Here is a 16,486-nt window from a genome sequence, read left to right as displayed (position 1 = left end):
AAATCTGTGAAGGGTTAGGGAGTAGAGTGTGGTTAAAGCGCCTCCCATCTGGAAGCCTTATGTAAACATTCAGTGGCATCATCATTTGTACACCAGTGACTACTTCGCAAGCTGCTATACAGTGTAAAGGAGGAAATGCTTAAACATGTGTGACAGAGAGAAATCTAGTAGCCTCTAATGGTACTAATGGTGGGAGGACACCTTCTGATTTTAAACAAGGTGCATTAAAGACACACTTGAAAAATCTTTTGTTAACAACAAAGGAAAGCTAGCAAGGAGCAGTTTGAATTACATACAGGAGCATCTCAAAAAATTTGAATATCTTGGAAAAGTTAATTTTTTCCCGTAATTTAATTCAAAAAGTGGAACTTTCATATATTCTAGATTCATTACACATAGTGTAAAGTGAAATATTTCAAGCCTTTTTTTGTTTTAATCTTGATGATTATGGCTTACGGCTCATGCTAATCAGAACTCCAGTATCAAAAAATATTAGAATAAAAAATGTATAATACAGAAATGTCGCCCTACTGAAAAGTATGTTAATTTATGCACTCAACAGATGCTCGGGGCTCCTTTTGCATGAATTGTTGCATCAATGTTGCGTGGCATGGAGGCAATCAGCCTGTGGCACTGCTGAGGTGTTTTGGAAGCCCAGGTGCTTTGACAGCGGCCCTCAGATCGTCTGTATTGTTGGGTCTGGTGTCTCTCATAGATTCTCTATGGGGTTCAGGTCAGGCGAGTTGTCTGGCCAATCAAGCACAGTAATACCATGGTCAGCAAACTAGTTACTAGTAGTTTTGGCACTGTGGGCAGGTGCCAAGTCCTGCTGGAAAAGGAAATCAGCATCTCTATAAAGCTTGTCAGCAGATGAAAGCATGAAGTGCTCTGAAATCTCCTGGTAGACGCTGCATTGTATCTCGACTTGAGAAAACACAGTGGACCAACACCAGCAGATGACATGGCACCTCAAATCATCACTGACTGTGGAAACTTCACACTGGACTTCAAGCAACTTGGATTCTGTGCCTCTCCACTCTTCCTCCACACTCTGGGACCTTGATTTCCAAATGAAATGCAAAATTTACTTTCATCTGAAAAGAGGACTTTAGACCACTTTGGTCCAGTTCTTTTTCTCCTTAGACCAGGTAAGACACTGCTAACGTTGTCTCTGGTTCAGGAGTGGCTTGACACTAGGAATGTGACACTGCGACATTTCTGTATTATAAATTCATTATTCTAATATTTTGTGATACTGGATTTCTGATTTCCATGAGCTGTAAGACATAATCATCGAGATTAAAGCAAAAAAGGCTTGAAATATTTCACTTTATGTGTAATGAAACTAGAATATATGAAAGTTCCACTTTTTGAATTAAATTATAGGAAAGAATGAACTTTTCCACGATATTCAAATTTTTTGAGCTGCACCTGTAGCTGTGACCTTGCTAAATGGTCCTCAGTCGTGTTTATGTAGTGTTAGCCTCACACATAGATTACACAGCCTCACACATAGATTACACATAGATTACACATTACATAGGCTACATTACACCAAGAAACATGTATCTTATCAAATCAAATCTTTTTACGACAGACATCCATTATCCAACCATTCATCCATTTTCCATACTGCTTACCCTACACAGGGTTCGGGGGAGCCTGGAGCTTATCCCACGGAACTCGTGGCACAAGGCAGAACACCCTGGACAGGGTGTTAACCCATCACATGTCACAATCACACACCCATTCACATACCCACTCACACACTACGGACAATTTGGAAATGCCAATCAGTCTACAATGCATGTCTTTGGACCTGGGGATGAAACCAGAGTACCTGGAGGAAATCCCCGAAGCACCGGAGAACATCATAAAGATAACATCCACTATCATAAAGATTCATTTTTATGTCAAGGTAACATAATTGACATGATGTTCTATTATGACACTTACTTTAGGACATCTTCACAACTGACTTTATCACTCAGTGTACTTCTAGTAGTTTAATTTGACTGTTTTATATGATTTTTTATGAACATCTATGACAAGATCATGACACACTAATGACAGTGTTATGTTTATTTTCCCTTACTCAAGGAAAATGAGTTGGATTTTTAGGCAGTGGTAGCTAAGTGGTTAAGACTTACTGGTTGGTAGGTCATGAGTTCAAATCCCAGAACTGCCAAGTTCTATACAACTGTTCAGTTGTATAAGCGAGATAAGTGTAAGTCGCTCTGGATAAGGGCGTCTGCCAAATGCCGTAAATGTAAATACATGTACTCTTTGTAAAATGTATGTATATGGTTTGGTCCTTAAGCAAAGTGGAATTTATATGGCTTTTTAAAGTGATTTAATGACACTGACAATAATAAACATATGACAATTCCATGACACCATATTGACAGAGTTATGTGTATTTCTTCTGACACAGTAAATTAAAGTGGGTGTGATTTTGTGTGTTCAATACCATGATGAAACTGTCATATCATAGTAGTGTACCAAATCAGCTGTCATGATAATCCATTGTAAGTCAGACCAATCATAACAGAACTTTTTCTCAAGATAAAATTGAGATCAAAAACAGCCTTTATGACATCTTGGAATAAGCTTTAATAAATGTCCAATGTAGGCTTTATGACAGCTTGGAATAAGCTTTAATAAATGTCCAATGTAGGCTTTATGTCAGTTGTGAGGGCATCCTGATATACATCATGCAGCCTTATAAATGCAGCTTTAATTAAAGTATTACCCAGAGCTTTAAAATCTTTATTATTGGAGACTGGGAATTTTTATCACTCAGTAACGGTTCAGATGGTTCGGGCACTTCACAAGGATGCGCCAGGTCTTCTCCCACTAGAGCTGTATTCGGTGCATCTTACTAGATGTGCAGACCCAGGCCCTGCTGGAGAAAATATATCTCATGGTTGGATTGGGAATGTCAGAGGAAACTGGACTCTACAGCTCCAGATAGAGAACTCTAACCTTCTCAGCCTTTGCAGAGACCCTGAACCCTGGGGCATTTTCCTTCTTGGTACACATCTATCACACTCCAATAAAGACCAAAAACAACCATCCTGAGATGGCTTGCAAAAGCTGGTCTTGGAACACTTCCAAATCCTACACTTTTTCAGAAAAAATCTTTTTCACATTCTTTGGATTGGTAGTTTTTGATATTAGTTAGCTTCTGTGCTTCTTAGCTTCAAAAATACCCTATTTCCAGTCACACCTGACAGGGAAAAACTCTGTTGTAAGGTTCTTCTAAGAACCTTATGTGTCCTCCAGGATGCTGTGAACCTCAAAAACTTTTTTTATTTGTTTTTTTTATTTCTATCATACACAATAATGATTTGGAGATGGGATTTTGAACAAGCTGTACAGTGGTGCTGTATTGATCAGTGGTAACATCAACAGAAATTGTGCATGTGATGACTAAGAGAATGTTGTAGATTTATAGCGTATAGTGCAGCTCAATTGTAGGGGGAACACGATTTAACCCTGACTGCAAGGAAGTGAGCAATGACTAAAAGGATTTTTATTCAGGCCAGTATCAACTGCGCTTTGATTCAGACTAGGAAAATGGACTAATACTTGAAAAAGTGCCCTAAGACAGTTTCTTCATTTTAACATGGCCTCTGTTTAATGCTGAAGCTCAAACTCTATAAACGAACACTAAAAAAGTGTTATTCACATATGCAGTGACATTCAAATGTGTGTGGAAAAAAAACAGCCTGGCTTATCTGGCTAGCAAAAAGCTTGCCTGGGGGAAATAAATGAAAGGTTGAAGAGAGTTCCCAATACACTGCAGTAGCACCTGAGTACCTAGGATTGGAGTAAAGGCAATAATGGATTAGCATATTTATATCATCCATGAGAAATTTGGAGATGGGATTTTGAACAAGTTGTGCAGCTGTTTCGCACTCATCCGTTTAGCACTGTTATTATAGAAATTATGTACATGATGACTTTTAAGATTCGGTCTGTAAGAGTGAGGTGGAACGTTCACTGTCCTAAAATGCAAATCAAAGGCAAGCATTAAATCTACAAAATATAACTCTCATTCAATTATCTGTTAGAGCCTGTATGCTACACTTGATAATAATATACTCATCTCGAGTACACAAAAGGAAGCAAAACATATTATTTCACACGTATAATGTTAAAAAAGGAAACCATTTCAAGCATGTCTAATAGAAATCATAACTTTTTTTTCATTTAACACTTTTATCACTGTCGATATCTACTAAAGGTTTTCTACTCCAAATGGTCTGACATTTCATTTCATGGTCTCAGCACCTACGCACATGCACAGTGTGGGCTGCTACCGTAGTCGATTCATACAAGAACACACTTCCCCAGAAGGAGGAGGAGTAGGAGGGGGAGGAAGAGGAGGAAGGTGCTCAGTCCGCTCAGGGAACGTTTCATAATAGACTATCGACTGCAGTTTTTAAATTACAGCCCTTGAGTGATTAGTTGGGGGTTTTTTTTGGTTTTTTTAAATTGTGCTGCCAGCAGTGTGAGCACAAATTAGAGAAAAAAATGAGGGGGGGGGAAATGTGTTTGCATAAGGAGTTTACGTCACACTTGTCTTTTACATGACCTAGAAAAGGAAGATAAAAGGAATTTTGTTCATGGACCCAAAGAGTTCAATATTTTATGGTGGGGGAAAAAAGTTCACTTGAAAGGGGGCTGCAGTGACTCACTGCAAATGCCTTGTTTATTACTATTATACGTAACTATATGTCTTTTGTATTTCAGACAATATATATATATATATATATATATATATATATATATATATATATATATATATATATATATATATATATATTTATTTATTTATTTTTAAATCTCATATTTATGCTTGTTTTCATTCATTCATTTTGAATGATCCTGATTAGTTTTCAGCAATTACTGAGTAGCAAGATTAAAATTATATGCTATATATATATATATTTTTTTTAATGATGGTGAGAGTGAGAGTGATGGTAAATTAGGAAGACATGGCAGCTGAAAAAATCTGCAGGATGGCTTTTTGGGTGATAAAAAGCACCCATATCACCCAAAATGTATGTTCTTCATATGTTGATCCCAGCTTTATCATATGTTTTATAAAACAGGATAAGGGTCCAGACTACACATCCACCAGATAATAGCCTGTAGAATCTCCTACCCTAGTCTGTTCATGCTGCATATTTGGATCCATGAACTTTGTGGGGTAGAACAAGAAGAAACAATAAAAAATATTTTCAATAATTTTTCATTCTAAAAAAAATTCCAAAATACATTTTTCAGAAATGAAAATATAAAGTCAGTATTTTAATTTTTAAAAATATTTTTATGAAAAAATATTTCTTTCCTAGTTTACTGTGTGCCAACAAAAACAAAGATATAATACAGAAAAATGCTGTTTCTTTATTTTGCCATTCTCATTTCAATGCAACACACACTGTCTTTGTGCAAGTCTTGTGACAAACCTATAAAGTAAGACTCTCATGGCTGTCATTTAGAGTTTATTGTTGTTATGTGAGTTAATCATATACGTACATGATAATGCCTTTCCGGTCATTTCCACCTGATAAACAAGCCCACAGCGAAACGCTCCGATGTAATATGGATGTCCTCACTCTCTCCTGGCTCCTCTGTCCCTCTCACTCCATGCATAAACAATTAACCGATGATTATTTCCTGATGTGACCTTTTTATTAGATGTTCTGCACACTTATTTCCATTTTAACTGTCAAATGCTAGCAAAATACATTTTCCTGTTCACTGCCTATGATCTTCTTATATTGCCAGAATTATTCAGAACAACATGACAAGAACAAAAAAAACATTGATACTACAGGGTGCTGATCAGGCAACATGCTGTTGCTCCTAATTGCAAGTGCATGCTGCGTTGTGAATGCTGTTACATGCTATCAGTGCCAATAATGCACCTCCCTGTTCTTTTGAAACCTAGTATTCCTCAATAGAGGTAATGAAACATGGTGGGGATGTCATTATGCACCTGTAATCTGGTAGATAGTGCCTAAGGGCTCTTTGAAATCAACCATGAGTTCAGGAGTCACAAAGTATTAACAGTTATCTCCTTTAAAAAAAGAGTCATGCTAAATGACACTATTTACCACTTTTGTTTCCTCATGTAGTAACCAAAATTTGAGCTTTGAATTAACACCAGTTTTTGTTGTTGTTGTTGTTGTTGTTGTTGTTGCAACCGTGGTGCAACATTCCAATATTGTCACGGACATCCAACAGCGTGGCATACTCTTCCTGCGTCCATGTGGGTTTCCTCTGGTTATTCAAGTTTCTCATATAAACATGATGGTTGGTGGATTGGCTACTCTAAATTGGCCCTAGCTGTGAATGACTGTGAATGTTTGTGTGCAAGGTGCCCTGCAATGAACCAGCATTCCATCCTCGGTGTGTTCCTGCCTTGTGTTCAATGTTTCTGCAATAGGCTCTGTATCTATAATGATCCTGACCATGAATGATGAACGAATGTATCCAGCATCACAGTGGCTCTTGAGCAAACCTGCTATTTAAACTTTTAACCTTTCTATCATTGGAACACAGCAACCCATAAACACTTCCAATATATATAAAAAGAGGCCCATAGTTAAAGGGACAATTTGTAATATTTATCTGCTTATGATATAAATTCCAATAGCTCTCTAATTGACCCAGTGCTCTACCTCTGTCGAAACTACATAGACCTTGAGAGTTGTCATTTTAAGGAAAACAGGCTGAGTTCAGTTCTGTTATAACTGGACTAGAGTCTGTTTCTGGGTCAGAAAAATATAAGCAGAAGGACCCACTGTATGGCAAAAATGACAAACTGCCCCTTTAATCTTCCTTGCCTATTTGTAGTACACAACATATGGTACCTCTGCGCCACTCATGCCATGTGATGACCCTTACCCTGGAAAGTGAGTATACTGCTCCTTTTCTCTGTGAGCAATTAAAGAAGTAGGTATGGCACACAGGAAACATCTGGTAGGGGCATGGGTGTTGACCTAGCTGTCTAGATCATCAGCAAGAATAAGGTAGATGTAGCTTCTCTTTTATACCTACACATATTTAAGACGTCATGTAACATGACCACGTGCTGATCTTTCATCAGGTATCATCTCTCCTTTTTTGTGTTGACTAAGGATAAATCTGTTGCCTTGTAAGTCAAATATGAAGGCTTTTGAACTCTACAGTATGTTTAAGCCAATTGAATACTGAAACTGCAGTTAACAGAGGACATTGTGCTGTGTATATTGTAGGGAGTTAACACAAGACACCGTGTGGTTAAAAATAAAAGCTCCTCAGCTTATGTAACATTTTTCAAATTCATTTGGAACAGATTAGTGTGTTTCCTTGTGCACTGACAGTTTGTGCTTTTTTTTGTACTCCCACCCAGTCTTGCAATAACCCTCACCAAATTATTATTACTTTGGGGTGGCTTAGTAGTGTCAAGGCTAACCAAACTAGAATGTGTAATTAAAAAGTGGCCCGTCACACCTATTTGTAGTCCACAATATACAGTATATTACTTTTGCTACATGAAGAGATTTATTTCCTGAATATTGGGTGAAGGTTGCTTAGATATACAGCATTTTTTTGGGTGTCATCTGTGCTTCTGAGATAAAGTGTACACCATTTCCTGATTTTGGAAAAATATAAAGGCACGACCAATTATGCTTTCTTGGACTCCCAGTCACTTGTGACAAACGCTTCTGTTGCATCACTCTCAAGCCCATCTACAGTTTATTCTTACATGCTGCTATCAGGTGAAATGAAACAAACCTAACTGAATGAAACAACCTGATGAATTAAGCTGAAAAAGGGCAATGTGGTTGGATTTTCTTTGAATTCATATGAAAGTCTAATGCATCTTAACCTAACATGAAACTATGTAGGTTGTTATGTGACTGGAGTCACACCTTTATGAGTGTCAGACCATGTTGAATCACGTTTATAGAGATACCATAGAAACACCAACCAGAAGTAATCACAGCATTAACAAATTGTGCAGGTGGACATGTACCATAGACATGTTTTAAAAGGTTTCCTGTTATGTACCATAGTTAGATATATCTTCTTTTTTTCTTTTTTTGTTCTTCTTTTGTCCAGTGTGTCTGGATACGGCTCTATACTATTGAATGAACAATTGAGAGTCCAAATCCTTGAAATGACAGATGGCCACTGTACAGTTGAAGTGACTCCAGTGGCTTACTCATTATTTCAATGAAATTAAAGCATTCTGTTGTACTGCACATACAGTAAATATAAAAAGTCTACACACTCCTGTTAAAATGGCAGGTTGTTTGTGATGTAAAAAAAAAAATGAAACCAAGATAAATCATGTCAGATCTTTTTTCACCCTTAATGTGATATAGCGACCAACAAAATTCAAGTGAAAAGAAACGAGACAAAATACGTTTTAGGGAAAAAAGAAAAAATGACAACAACTGGGTTGCACAAGTGTGAATATCCAATAACCAATACTTTGTTAAAGCACCTTTTGCTTGTAATACAGCGCTCATTCTTTTTGGGTAAGAGTCTACCAACTTAGCACATCTTCCTTTGGAAATTGTATTTCACTCTTCCTTGCAAAAATGCTCTAAACCAATCAAATTGACCCATAAAATGATGCTGCCATCACCATGCTTTACCATAAGTGTGGTGTTCTTTGGGTGATAAGCTGTCTTGGTTTTGCGGCAAATGTATCTTTTAGAATTATGCCCTAAATATTATACCTTGGTCTCATCAAACCATAACACATTTTGCCAGATGGTTTGGGGTCTTGGATCTTTTTTTTTCACAAGACTCCTGTCTAGCCACCCTACCCCTTAGCCCACATATGTGAAGACAATTAGAGATTGTTGTCACATGCAGGGAGTGACCAGCACTTGCCAGATATTCCTGCAGCTCCTTTAACGTTGCCGTAGGACTCTATGTGTTCCTCTTGTCTTTCCATCAATTTGGCACTGGCGTCCTGTTTTTAGAAATGGCACTTTTTCCCCCTTTTCTCCATTTGCCCCCTTTTCTCCATTTGTTGAAGAGGGCTTCACTGTGTTCTGTGGTACATCTAATGTTTTGGACATTCTTTTGTACCCCTCTCCTAATCAATACCTTTTGAAAATAAAATCCTGCATATGCTTTCTTTTTAGATCATGGCCTCAGCAGTCGGATAAAACCAAGACGATGTAAGAAAATCCTACAGAAACAGCTTTCTTTGGGGTTAATCAGAATTACTTAATTGATTACAGTTGTACGATGATTACTTTTGTACATGAGTTTCAACATGATTGGTTAATTCTGATCATGGTCACATGATCCTTTATAAATGAGTGTGTACACTTATGGAGCAAGGTTATTGTAATTAATTTTTCTTTTCCTTTTTTGTTGGTTTTGTTGGTTGCTATTTCACATTAAAGGTGGAAAAAGATCTGACATGATTTAGCTTAGTTTAATGTTTTACAGCACAAAAACCTGCAATTTAAACGGTGGAGTATAGACTTTTTATATCTTCTCTATGTATATAATGACAACCATTTGAAACACAGTGACATTACTTCAAAAGTGCCAGCCTCATTCTCTGACCATAACCCCTTCCCTCTCAGATTGTGGTTGCTTCCCCTCCGCACAGGTTATCAATGTGTCTTTTGATTGTTGCCTAAGAAGGTTCTTCATTTATATTCCTGAGTAAAAGTGGAGCCTCTGCAGATGGCTCATAGAAGGTCTTTCATACTGACGTAGCACCAGCTTCCACCAGCCACGCTTTTACTTCAGTCAGTATAGCTGAAAATGGTGCTAGGCCAAGTTCATGAAGGCAACTTCTACCAGCACTTTTCAGATGTGTGTGTTTGTGTGTTTGTGTGTTTGTGTTTTTGTGTGTGTGTGTGTGTGTGTGTGTGTGTGTGTGTGTGTGATGATGCATGGGATAAGTAGGGTCACATGCACAGCCAGTTTTTGCTGCAGCTTGGCTTGACATGGAGTTGAGCCCCAATGCTCCTCCTAATTCTCAGATGGCAGCCCTGACCTAGTTAGCAAGATAACACAAAGATCGAGTTGAACAAACTTTTACTTCTACAGGCAGTAGCAAGAGCAGTAATTACTGCACTTGGGTCTGGCTTTCTTTTTGAATTTGACTGTGCTTGTCTCCTAAATTGAATAGTTGATTAACCCCTTAAACTCTGAGCTGATTTCTGTAAAGCTGCTTTTGTGACAATGTGTATTTGTTAAAAGTGCTATTTAAATAAACTTTAATTGAATTATTTAGCTATTCATGTCAAGCATATTATTGGTAATTACTACCAGTGACAATGAAACTAATAACAAATGTATATTAAGGTTTGGGGAACGTACTGTAAGTCTGGACCCACCAAGTTGTAAAGATAGGAAAATGCATGTGTTACTTCCAAAGTAAGAAGTAAAAATATATGCTTGGATGTTTCTTCTTCAATCTGAATCATGAGATTCAGATTGATTCAGCCATATTTTGGTTGGTGTCAATAACAGTGGAATTTTGGTTCTATACACTGTTAAGCACTGAATGCAAGATACTGCAACAATGAGATCTACTTTGGGACTAAAGATGCTGCATAAAGAGTTTATTTTCCAAACAGAAGTGTTCTAAAAGTTTTATTTCTTCAAACATTTCAATGTCTAAAGAGCCTCATCACGAATTAACACATGAATAGGCGAAAGTGTAGACATCTGGGGATGGTGACATACTTGCAGTTTTACAAATTGTTTTATAACTCGCAGGCTGTTGCGTACGATTGCACTCAGCCGTGCCAACACGCCAGACTCTATCATTCTAACACATCATTCTTTATTCTCAAATTCAGCACGGTAGTCCAAAGTGTGTTCACAAGTCACAAGTACATCACTTTCATCATGAAATACTGTACAGCAAGGCACAGTATAGATAGATAGATAGATAGACAGTGTCAGTAGAGGGGAGCTGTCCATGGTGTTGAAAGTACAGACAAGCTCTGATTCTAACCCAGGATAATGTGGCCATTTATTAAAAGATGATTTATTAACAGACAGATTTTCAATGTTCCTTTCACATGTTCATATTAAAAGGCCTAAATTACTCAGGAGCCATTTTGGTGATTTGTCATGACATTCATCAAACCTCTCAGGGAATGACACCCACACAAGAGAACAGCTTTGGTGTTTGTCTTAACATTGCTGTAGATTGTTTTGAACTTAGTAAACACTTTCTGTGCTGAAAGGTGAATTAGTTTCCCATTTGCCATCTAAATAATCAGCAAACTCCAATGACACTTTGTTAGATTTAAACCCATTCCAGTGACTTTGATGATAAATAGATTACTGTTACTTTTTGATCATAATTTACAATAATGAATTAGGCATGCTAGTGGATAGCACTGGAGCACCCGGATTAATTATATGGCTAACAAAAAACAGCACTAACATCATTCATGTTTACATGCCTGGAGAGTATACTGTAGTTGGAGCTCAGTTTTCAACCCAAAGTCACTTAACGTGTAACATGCACAATCAAAGCTGGTCTGGTGAGGATTATATCTTGATTAAGCCATGTTGAATTAGGAAAGTGTTCTTTGACACGGCTGCAGCCCATTACTTCCCCTTTTTTATATTTCTACTATGAAATAGTCATTTAAATAAAGCCTTTTCTAATCATTTCAATTGGAAGTGTGCCATGAATTACCTTTTGTGGATTCAACATTTGGTTAACATTTTGGGTATTAACTTAGTTGTTCAACTCAATTCAATTTTATTTGTTTAGCACTTTTAGGTTTTGTTAGTGTTTCCACACATCACTGTGTGCATTCAAAGCCATAGTTAGCTAGCTAGTAGTACATTTCTGACCAAGAATATTGGGCTTCAGTGATACACTTTCTAACTCAGAAATAAGTGCCATCTCTGTAGTATCTGTAGATCATCCAGTCGCACTCGTAATGCCTTTGTGACCAGTTGGACCACAGTTTTCACCCTTAATGTTACAATAAACTAATCACAAAAAATTAAATGAAGCTTATGGGAGGATTTACGGTTTGTTGTATAGTATTGGACTTCTACAGATGATAAGTGTATTTTATGAAGTTGCGATAAATGTTCATTTACGTATAGTGTATTGTGAAGGGTATATTTTATTGCATAAAGTTATGACAGACCATAGCTATCACTTATCTTTACTGGATGTAGGAATTTTCTAAATACCTCTTAGTACTGCTGTACTAAAACAAGTGTTGTAAGATGTATTTTAAAATGTTGAAAGTTCCTTATTTTCCTTGTTTTACTTCCCTAAGTAACTAATTCTTCTGTTTTTAGTTCAAGACATTAGATTTGACCTTTTCCTTCCTGCTGTGACGGCGATTAGGACTTTCCGTCATCCTGTGTTTTGACCCCAGCCATGCATTATGGCTATGTCTAAAAAAATGCTTCCCAAATGGCTCAGAGCACCTTATTTAAGTGCATTACCCCAGGAATGAAGTAATGGCTTCTACACCATATGTAGCTGACAATATGTCTAGCAGGGAGCCATTTGGGGAGCTATTTCCTTTACCACAGTGGAGAGAAGGACAAAAACAAAAAACGTAAAACAGCCCTATACTGCATGGTATTGCTGACTTACCAAAATGTTCTGCTTATTTGAAAAGTACTCTTGGATAAACCCTAATAAAGAGACTTAGCATTTATGTCTATGCAAGTGTTACAGGTAGACATCCTAACAGAATACACTCAGGCTCCTTTTGTTCTCATGTGGAACTGCACTGACACTGCACATTTAATCAAAATCATTTCAACCTACACCAACAACGTCACAGGCTCTTTCGTGACATATTAGGTATTCACTATTCAGACTTGCCATGTCTCACACTAGAAAGGTATGTATTTTGCATTCCTTGTCTTCTAATGTTGGTCACAATTCTTCAAGACAGCATGCAAATTAAGATGCAGCTGAGAGTCCTGAATACATGTACTGCTTTCTGCTTTCTTGCTGGAGATATATGGGACTTGTTGCTGATTGGAAGAAAAGCAATGTCTACGTGCGGACAGTGAACATTATGTAATGCAGTGCAATTTAACCATCTCAAAGCACATATCTTTCAGCAGATGGTTCTGTTGCTTTAGTGGATTTTTTTTAAAGAGGCTGCATAGAGAAGTTATGGGCTACCATTAAAACAGACATTAACTAATAAAAAGAAGTGACGTGGGATATTTTAGCACATTGTAAAGATTATATACATCTTGGGACATATTCTTGGCTGTGTGGACACCACTGTGCTGCTTTTAACATAAAAAAAAAAATACCTAAATTAATCTAATTTGGGTTGAATATTGGAGTTACAGGAATGGAGAAGATCTCTTTTGTGTCCTGGATTGATGCACATAAAAAGAATAATAATAATAATAATAATAATAATAATAATAATAATAATAATTAAAATAATAATAATAATAATAGTAGTAGTAATAATAATAAATCACTTTAAAAAGGGGGGGGGGGGTAAAAATGTAGTAAGTGCCTATTTGTTTTGTGACATTGACATTAAACATAACCGAAAGCAAAGATAATGCTGTGACCATGCTGTGGTCAACTGGGAATACACAGCAAAAAGCCCAGTGTTAATTTAACACCTACTACTCCCAGCTTGACCCAGACCTTTGAGCAGCAATTACTATCGAATTAACACATTAAATAGCCTAAATTATGGTCAATATTTACTTAATCTCTCACATCTTATCTTTTCATACAACATTCGTACCCGAATCTCAAATAGCTCCTTCCTTTCTATATTTGAGTGCAGTAAACAGGGTACGAAATAATAGTTTCTACATCATACCTAGTGCTCTATACGTGCAACAGACAGACATTTTGGGATTCAGCCCGTGAAATCACTCGGGGTTAGCTATCAGAAGGGATGAGTATTTTTCCGCAGTGGAGAGAAATATAAATAAATAAATAAATAAAAGAAGTAACGGCACGTAGCGTTTATTGTTACCACCAAAAAAAAAAACCCTGTTTCTGTGTGTCAAACTGTTCAGTTTAGACGCTGAATGGTAAGAAACTGAACCTAGCAATAGGATATATTGATAAAATAATGAGCTAGCCAATAACACACTTATGTTTAACAAGTAGTTATTATTTGTTTCATTAATAAATTGTTATAATGATGCTACATTGTTCAACATTTGCTTAGCTAGATGTTAGCGAATAATGATGCTGCTGTTTTTATTCCCCTCAAACACCGCCAAGCTACACGGTATCGATAACCGACCAAAACTCGCTGACGGTTTAACTACTGTATTTTATTTCTCTGGTACTTTCTTTTTTAAGATTTCACTAAAAAAAACAATATTTCAGCATAAATATAAATATATAACTACTTTATGTAAGTAATTCCCCTTGTTGTAGCCCGCAGCAGCAGCCTAAATGTGTTGCTATAGTGACCAACCTATCAGAAAAAGGACGGAAGAGAAGTTAGCAAGCGCGGCCAGAGGAGCCGTTATAACGCCAGTGGAGTTAGTTTTGGTTAGGGCTGGAAAAGAGAATTTCCGTGGAAATGAAATGAAAAGGAGAGCATAATTACATGGTGGTGATGTTTCTGAACAGGTCTTCGATGTCTCCGCCGCCGCTGCTGCCGTTGTTGCTGTCCTGCAGAGCGAGCAGAGGGAAGAAATTCCCCCCGTCCGATTTATTGCAGTAAATGTCGGTGGAGGAACAGGTGCAGGCCGGTGGGCAGTCGAGCACCGAGAACACACAGCCATGAAAGACGCTGGAAAGCAGCAAAATCCTCAAAAGCGGCACGAAACACAGCCCAACATCCATGGTCCAAAACCGAGTTAACGAATCCGGGGGGAAAAAATAGGGGAAAACGTGTGCCGTGTCTGAATGCGGTTTGGGCTACATAAGAGCGCCTGTGTACATGATGAGATGGGGTGAGAAAGATTAGTGGAAGGGGGAAAAAAAATCCTTGATGTTAAAAAAAAAATGTCTTTTGGAAAGTATTCCGTTATGAAGACAAGGTGAAAGAATAGCACCGGCTTTTCTCTCCACAGTCCATGACAGGAGGAGGCTGAGGAGCGCAGTGATGCTGAGAGTACTGACAGCAAGCAAGAGCATGAAGACCCACCTCCTGGACAGAGAGAGAGAGAGAGAGAGAGAGACGGGGTGGAGAGAGAGAGAGTGAGAGAAAAGAGGAAGAGAGAGTGAGAGATGGAAAGAGAGAGAGATGGAGGAAGAGTGAGAGAAAGGAGGAAGAGAGATGGAAGGAAAGGAAAGGAGGAAGAGAGAGAGAAACAGGTGGAGAGAGAGCTGGAAGGAGAGGAATGGAGAAAGAGAGGGGGGAGAGAGAGATGTACGAAGAGAGTGAGAGAAAGAAGGAAGAGAGAGATGGAAGGAGAGGAAAGGACAAAGAGAGAGATGGAAACAGGGTGGAGAGAGAGGGGGAGAAAGAGAGATGGAAGGAGAGTAAATGAGGAAGAGAGAGAAACGGGGTGGAGAGAGGGAGACAAAGAGAGAGAGATGGAGGAAGAGAGCGAGAGAAAAGCGGAAAAAGCATGAGAGATGGAAGGAGAGGAAAGGAGGAAGGGGGAGAGAGAGATGGAGGAAGAGAGTGAGAGAGATCACGACTGACGCCGTGAAGGTCTAAAATAAGCACCGAAGAAAGTAAAAAAAAAATCTCTTTTGTTGAATCAACACCTGCTGTGTATAGAAGTTATAATTTCATATAAGAACACCCACAACCAAGCATAGAGTAAACAGAGTTCAGATATAATCAAGTATTTGGTTTCATTTCCCTCCATCATTTAGTTTTAAACATAGCTTAACAAATTATTGATCATGAACTTGGATCAAAATTGTAGCATCTGATTAAAATCTGTGATTATTAAAGCAACAATTTTACGTTTGAGATAATTTTTTCTAGCATAAAAATGGTTCCACGTTATTTATTTAAACTTGAGTTTGAAGCAGTGATTTGAAGAGGGCTGGTGGTCTCACAATTTTCCTCCGTATCGCAATTGTCCTACCAAGGGTTTCGGCACATAAACACCTCACTACTGCTCTATTGCATAAATTCATAAATTCATAAATATTTTTTATAATTTTAGAGTAAAGAGTTAAATGGATCATTAAGGTCCAATTACTATACGTACCTTGAATTGATGTTAATTAAAGGTATAAGATACTGTAAATGCTGAAGGTACAAAAAAAACTAACTCTTGACGGTATTACCCCAGCAACAAGGACAAGGATAATTTGGTACCTTTTTTTCTGAGAGTGTATTAACACCAGGCTTAAACGATGCTTTAATGCAGTCTTGATCATAAGGTTTAATATTTGGTGCAACCCTGTATATAACAGTAAATTCCTCATGTTGAGAATGAACTTAATCAGGGTCAAGCTTGCTGCCTCAACTCTAACCTCACACTGAATATTAAGGTCTTGGAAAGTTCAGTTACTCCCAGGAGCGTAACCTGTCCTGGGTAT

General features: G+C 37.7%; 1 protein-coding gene across 2 annotated transcripts in view; it reads right to left on the bottom strand.

The window, feature by feature from the left end:
- The window catches only part of LOC128613375 (NT-3 growth factor receptor-like), an 81,059-nt gene extending 65,075 nt beyond the window's left edge, over nt 1-15,984 (bottom strand). The window contains exon 1 of one of the 2 annotated variants that reach the window (XM_053634082.1): nt 14,586-15,984. In XM_053634082.1, coding sequence (XP_053490057.1) covers nt 14,586-14,824 — 239 coding nt within the window. In that variant the 5' untranslated portion in view covers nt 14,825-15,984. The remainder of the gene's footprint in view (nt 1-14,585) is intronic. The other variant, XM_053634083.1, reaches the window with a different exon arrangement.
- Between the last annotated feature and the right edge of the window lie 502 nt (nt 15,985-16,486).

This window comes from Ictalurus furcatus, chromosome 10, assembly GCF_023375685.1.
Source record: "Ictalurus furcatus strain D&B chromosome 10, Billie_1.0, whole genome shotgun sequence".
Classification (NCBI taxonomy): domain Eukaryota; kingdom Metazoa; phylum Chordata; class Actinopteri; order Siluriformes; family Ictaluridae; genus Ictalurus; species Ictalurus furcatus.
Note: the sequence above shows the minus strand (reverse complement) of the source record. Positions and strands in the feature narration are given on the sequence as shown.